Source organism: Electrona antarctica (assembly GCF_951216825.1).
Source record: "Electrona antarctica genome assembly, chromosome: 3".
NCBI lineage: Eukaryota > Metazoa > Chordata > Actinopteri > Myctophiformes > Myctophidae > Electrona > Electrona antarctica.
This window is the reverse complement of record NC_136808.1, coordinates 55224741-55232112: the sequence shown is the minus strand read 5'-3', so window position 1 is coordinate 55232112 and position 7372 is coordinate 55224741. Positions and strand designations below refer to the sequence as shown.

At 43.4% G+C, this 7372-nt stretch overlaps 1 protein-coding gene across 2 annotated transcripts in view; it reads right to left on the bottom strand.

Annotated features, from left to right (window-relative positions):
- The window catches only part of LOC306920857 (lysyl oxidase homolog 1-like), a 63729-nt gene that overhangs the window by 2834 nt on the left and 53523 nt on the right, over window positions 1-7372 (bottom strand). For both annotated transcript variants that reach the window (XM_079497801.1, XM_079497800.1), the window contains 3 exons: window positions 6169-6325; window positions 4671-4766; window positions 1832-1947 (listed from right to left, as the gene is read on the bottom strand). In XM_079497801.1, coding sequence (XP_079353927.1) covers window positions 1832-1947; window positions 4671-4766; window positions 6169-6325 — 369 coding nt within the window. The remainder of the gene's footprint in view (window positions 1-1831; window positions 1948-4670; window positions 4767-6168; window positions 6326-7372) is intronic.

Below are 7372 nucleotides of genomic sequence, written 5' to 3'. Positions count from 1 at the left end.
GAACCCAATCTGCGCTTTGATATTTTAAGTGTCCCCTCCGCAACCCCACATCTTAGTTAGTTTTCCCCTTTCCCCTCGCAATTTCCCTGCCAATTTCCACTTCCACTTGTACTCAATCGCTTGTCACTGCTGACCTGGTTGGTTCGTTAGGAAGGGTGCAAATGGTGCCCTTCCATACATATGAAGTCACCACATGCTTTTCACATGACATTTTAAGCCCAGTAAACACGGTCAGGACCTGGCAGAATTTGTGACGTCTCGATTGGGGCCAGGTCAAGTCAAACCAAGACTAGTCAGATCTGTCCCAGAATATCACCTGATTTCAACATAAATTCTGCCCACTAAGACGGACGTCCCTGGATGAATCCGAGAGAGTCTGATCGAGGCCAGATGAACTTCTTAAGTCACATCATAACTGGTGAAGTTGTCCTGGACGTCACCAGAGGACGTCATCATGAGGTCATCATGATGTAATTTGGCTTGCTGGGAGTGGAAGAACATTATGTAAAGTTCAGCCCTCTACTGAACATGGAGCCAATCTGATCACCCTCTCTGAGTAGAGCAAAGTGCAGCAACAGAGATCAGCCATGCCTGCCTGGCAATGATCAAAGAAACTACCTGTTGCTACAGTACCTTTTCCCCCACCTGCATATGATGCTAACGTTTCAAAATAACAATGTACACACACACCTGCATGATGTTCAAAACGTTGTTCAACAACATCTTTATTTGTTCTATTTAACCTCTTTTCTATATCTTCCATTTGCTCCCACTCTAGCCTCTCACTCTATCCTTTCCTCACGGAATACAAAACAAAATGTCCCTGAGTGTGTTCCAAATAGGTCTGTAACTCTGAGAGTGTACAAATGGAACCAAATGGTTCGGTTCCATTTATGTTATGGGGGTCCTTGAAATTAAAAAAGTAAAGTAAATGGAACAGAGCCATAACACATGAATTGCTTTTGACGGAATATTACGTCATTTAAAATCCAACCGTTGTCTATTCTCCGTCAGAAGTACTTGCCTCGAGACAAGTACTTGTCTCTCTGAAAATCAACATTCAACACTGGCCCAGTTGCTAGGCATCGCCTTCGTCACCCCCCAGCACCAGGATGTTTGCGCACAGCCCCATGAGCTCCATTCAAAGTAGTATCTTCTATGGCTATTATATCTGAAACTACGAGCGCTGTCCGTGGTTTTGATCATCCATCCAAGGTTTGGATGTGATTTGTGATCGCATCGCTCCTGACATATTCCGAAAGATAAACAGCGTGAGCTACTGCTAACACAAGCCGTTTCTTACAATGGAGGTCTGCGAGTGACTAAGCTGGATGTGAAAACATGGTAATCTAACATGGTAATCTGCCGTATTCTGCCTGGCACAGCTAAAATGGTAAATGGTAAATAGTGCATTTATATAGCGCCTTTATCCAAGGCGCTTTACATAGATTGTGCATTACATTCACCCATTCACACACACATTCATACACCGATTGCGGCGGAAGCCATGCAAGGCACCAACCAGCACATCGGGAGCAATTTGGGGTTCAGTGTCTTGCCCAAGGACACTTCGACATGTAGACAGGAGGAGCCGGGATTCGAACCGCCGACCCATGGATCATTGGACGACCTGCTCTACCTCTTGAGCCACAGTCGCCCCATAGCTAACTGGCCTCTGTCACCACCTTGTGGCAGACAATTCCTTTTAATCAGTATCACTGGTAACACCAGCAGGGAAGGGGCCTGGAAGCATAGGAAGCGTTATTCTGTGTGCATACATAGCCCATTGTGTTGGTATAATGGCTGCTGCGGCTTGTCGGTTCGTACTCACTGTGTTATCTTGCAGTTGTTTGTGGTGACAAAGCGTCCTGTGTAGTGGATGTTGCACCGGACCACGTTGTTGGTGAAGTCTGATTCCAGTACCAGGTACTTGGGGTTTACCTGGAGCTGCACGAGGGGGGGGGGCACAGGAAAAGGCACAATTGAAATGAGAACAGCAATACAGAACTATTCAGAACCCGTGGATGTCTGTGTTGCAACGTGACGCATTATGAGCTTGTTTTATAGAGATATGCTATTTGCAGGATTCAAATAAAAAAAACAGACAAAGTTAAATTATGGACATAAGAGGTTTATGCCCGACAGCAACGACATACAGTAGGCTTATAGGTTCTGAATTCATAGAACTCTGCGTAGGTGCATAGGTACTAGGGGTGAGACGATATATCGATATTGCGCTATATATCGCTGTGATATACAGTATATATCGTATCGTCCTCCCGATATCATGATATTGATTAGTTAGTATAGGCTACCCATTGTTGTGGACAGACTAGTTGTGGACAAGTTGCACTGTTTGGAGGAGGCAAGATTCATGTACTTTATGGCCAGTTTGTGAAGATTTTGGAATAAATACATATTTTTGCCTTTTATGGTTATCTTTTCATTTTCAGTTACAGATATCGTGATATATCGTTGATGAAATCTCTTGCAATATATTTAATATCACAATATTGCAATATTTTGAATATTGTGATATTTGTGAGATTATCGAGGACCTAATATCGCCACAGATATGGTATCGTGAGGTACCCATATCGTTCCACAGCGTACGCCACAGCGTACGGAAACAAATCTGCAGTTAATGCCGTGAAATATTAGCTCACTCTGATCTCGCAGTCGAAAAAGAGCCTTTGGAGTCCGTTTTGGAATTGGACGAGGTCACAGGGTCATCCAGGAGGACAATGACGTGTTTTATCAAAGCGTCATTGAGCTGTAGAGACATTGAGAGCCCAGGCTACAGAAGCAGCTCCACTCATTGTAAAGGCTTAATACTTAAACCGAGTGTTTTTTTTCTCTCAACATGAATTGGGCTATGATTCTCCTTGGTTGAAAGACTGCACACTGCATGTATAGGATTCAAAGGAGTGGGAGTGCAGTGGATATTGCTTCTGTCGGCCAGAATACCCTGTATCTCCATATTTCAACTTCAAATGTTTTTTTTTGTTGTTTTTTTTCACTCTTACAAGAGTCATGCAAAAATAGTAGCCAAAATAGTCCATCAAGCTCTAGCTGTGTGTGGTTACTGGTTATGTGTAGTATGTGTAGGTTTTATAAATATTACACCGATTAAAAGCATTAAAGAACCACAGCCATTAAACCCATTTTGACCTGAGATCAGATTCTAAAAATGTCTTCTACATCCTGACAGTTTTCGGAAAAAAGCTATGTTTCTATGTCAGTCGTTCTTCGATTTTTCAAAAATAGCAGACCTACAAGCTCGTAGCGCGCCACTCGGTGGCGCGCTATGAGCTCGTAGATCTGCTATTTTTCAATAGCTAAAGCATAACATAATGCTAACACCAAAAGGGGTTCCCGTTTTCTCACTGTGTCTCATTAAGGCTCCAGTTTGAGGTGATATAGCTCATCACCGCGGTGTGTAGTTTTCTAAAGGTTTCTAAACTACAACAGTGATCAGCTGTCTGCGGACTCCGACACACATCTCTGTTTTAACTGTCAGACAAGTCCGTTCACTCTGGGGCTATCACCTCATTCACCGATTTTTGTTTGGAATGACCGATGATATCGGGAACTGCCCATAGATCCGAAGTCCCGTTAGTCCGAACATTTTTGAAACAGGCCTCCTTGGAGACTTAAGACTGAATATACAGTATTCCTCCCATCTTATATAGTGAGCATTACCGAGGACCAATTATATGAAGTTAGGTTGAAAAATGGTGAAGTGGTCCTTTAACGAGAGCTTGTGACTAAATCATGACATACATTGGACACATGGAACACATAGGTTATTTTTTTCCCTCTCCCATTTCCTGTATAAGCTTTCTGGACATACAGGTTTTCCAGCCGACATTGACGGTATGAGGCGCATTGTGTGGCATTGATCTGGTCCATGCATTAAACTTTATGTGTCATTCAAGCGTGGCCTGAGAATACAATGGCATATATTGTGGCTATTTAATCCTTCAATCAAGTCAAGACCCGTGACAGCTTTTGCAGAGTCATTGAGGAACGGCGGCAAATGTCAAAACTCTGCAGAAAGTTTCCGCCTCTGCTTTGTCGCAGAGTCACAATCAATTATCTTTGGTGGAACAGCTAGACCCTGATGGGCTCCCCAAAACTTTTCCATGCCAAGGACTCGTAGATAATAGCGAAGTCCAAAATAAGTAGATCTGCTATTATTGAATGTTCTTGTGTTTATATTTGAAAACCTTTGGCGATCATGACACATAATGACATATGGCCCAAATTGAATGTGGTTAGAGTGGCGATCTGATTAATTTAATATCAAATGAGAGATATATATATATTACACACACACACAAACACACTGATTGGCGCTGCTCTGCGGCGACATGGGCATAAGGGCTACGCTTGCCCTTATGTCTTATGTCCTTATGCTCGCCCTTTGTCTAAGACAAATTTCTTCCTCGGGAGACAAATAATAAAGAACCTTGAACACACACACACACACACACACACACACACACACACACACACACACACACACACACACACACACACACACACACACACACACACACACACACACACACACACACACACACACACACACACACACACACACACACACACACAGGGGTATAGTGCCCCTTGTGCTCTCCACACACCCAACGTTCAGAAGTTCTTACCTTTAATATGTAGTTTCCTGGCTGGATGTCGGTGATATCAATCCACTGGCAGTCGATGTCAGCGTTGTAGGTATCGTAGCAGCCTGGACTAAGACCCTGGAGGAACACACAGACATACTAGTCAGCGTTGTAGGTATCGTAGCAGCCTGGACTAAGACCCTGGAGGAACACACAGACATACTAGTCAGCGTTGTAGGTATCGTAGCAGCCTGGACTAAGACCCTGGAGGAACACACAGACATACTAGTCAGCGTTGTAGGTATCGTAGCAGCCTGGACTAAGACCCTGGAGGAACACACAGACATACTAGTCAGCGTTGTAGGTATCGTAGCAGCCTGGACTAAGACCCTGGAGGAACACACAGACATACTAGTAACATGTGGAAAAGCACATTCACAATGACTTCATGAGGTTTGAGGCATTCTGCCTCTGGCTTGTTTAGAGCAACGTTTCCCAAACAGGTGCGTCAAATGAACGTCCAAGGAACTTTCTCCCTTCTATCACTTAACCACCTAAGACCTGCACACTTCGTCGTATAAGCAATAGCCACAGTATTCGCCTATATGATGTCAATAGCAGATTGACAAGCTCAAAACGTGTCGCTTTGCGCCACATTTCGAGCTTGCAGATCTGCTGCTTTTGATACGTTTGTGAACGTTGTTGTATGGTAAATGTTGCATTTATATAGCGCCTCTTATCCAAGGTGCTTTACATAGATTGTGCATTACATTCACCCACATTCATACATCAATGCCAGAGGAAACCATGCAAGGTACCAACCTCCACATTGGGAGCAATTAGGGGTTCAGAGTCTTGCTCAAGGACACTTCGACACTAGCTACTAGCGAGTCGGCTACACTACGGCAACCGGAAATGGATCAGTGCTCGATACATAAACCTGCTCTCCGTCGCAGCCCTTTCTACTACGGTAGAACCTACACTTACACGTAGTGTCTACAACGCCATGTCATAACCATGTTTATTGAAATTATAGCTGTCGTACATTTACACCGATTGCTCCATCACCTCTCTTATGCTATGTGTAATGTGTTGGCATGCTCTGAATGAAGAAATAACACTATACCATATGTCATATTAACCATGTTTATAAAAATGGTTTTAGAAAAACACAGATTGCTCCAGCACCTTCCTCTTTCCACTGCTGATCATGTCCAGCGCATTATTAAGCAATATCGGTAATATCAAGTAGGGCTTTCATTTACGACAAAAAACAGAAAGACTTAGGGCTATATCTTGTGCCACACCTTAACCCTTAACCCTAAACTTATTTGCCATTTTTTACTATTTAAAAAAAACCTTTTAAAATAGTTCAAATAACTGATCTACAAGCTCACAACGTCTCGATGTAGATTGGCTGTAGATTGGCTGTAAATTTAGGGATAAGGGATAAGATTGGCGCAAGATGGAGCCCTTAGAATATGGAGATAAGAGGTTTCTGCCCGACAGGCTGCGACGATATCCTCTGGTAATCATTTACCTGTGTGTGAGAGGTGCAGGCATAACGCTTCAGGTGACCAAAGTCACATGTGGAGTCCTCAAGACAGAAGCTGGCCTTGTGTCCCTCTGCCACCTTGCGGCCGGTGGCCACCTCCAACAGGTCATAGTGGCTGAACTCATCCATACTGTGGTAGTGCCTATTGGAGAAAAACAAACAAACAAAAAACAGGGGAAATTTAAAGATGGAGTGCCGTGATTTTTGTACTTTTTCTGTTTTGTATGTGTCTATGGAGTTAAAGGTATATTCAGTGATTTGACTTAATTCAAATATCACTTTCTGGATAGTCCTCCCTACTATAGAGTGTGCTGACCATATAAGGAGTTCCTCCCTGTCCCCAGTGAGCCCCTGGGGTCAAAAAACTCTAGTTTCAGTTTTGGTGGCGGGTGGCAAAGCCTTCAACCAATCAGGATGAGAGGGGCCTTCCTCCAATCATGATCGAGTGGGGGCGGGCCTTGGTGCACATGCTGTTGGCCTGTTGCACTTCCCCCCACTGTAGAGCGTGCATGTGCACATTTTGTTACCGGGGCGGACTGGGTGGTTTTCCAAATCACCCAAATCACTGAATGCTCCTTTAACATTACTCTAATAGACTCTAAAATGACATCTGTAGTGACATCACAATATCATCCCCGCCCCTAACCCCTCCCCCTTTATCATACAAGATGGCACTCCATCTTTAAAGTTTCACCAGTACACAATAACTCCTGAGATGACGTGCACCATTTCTGTCTCACGACGTGACACAGAGGAGGTCTGTGAATAGTTCCGAAACCTGCCTACCAGCAGGCAGGCAGCCATCAGTGTGGCTTATTTACGAATGTTATTATTATTATTTGTTTTATGAATGCAATGAACTTAAATATAAAGACACAATGGCTTAGTTAACTTTCAAGGAAGTACAAGGCTGTAGTTTCAAGTAGACAGACATTTTGGCATCTCATAACTCAACATTATGAGGACCAATACACGAAGATACATTGAAAATGGACACCTTTTAAAAAATAAAAAAAATGGGTGAGTGTTGCTGGTTTCACACGGGGCGGGAACCCCTTTTGGTGTTTTAAACATTATGTTATAATTTAGCTATTGAAAAATAGCAGATCTACAAGCTCATAGCGCGCCACCGAGTGGTGCGCTATGAACTTGTCTGCTATTTTTGAAAAACCGTTAAAATGTGCCTCAA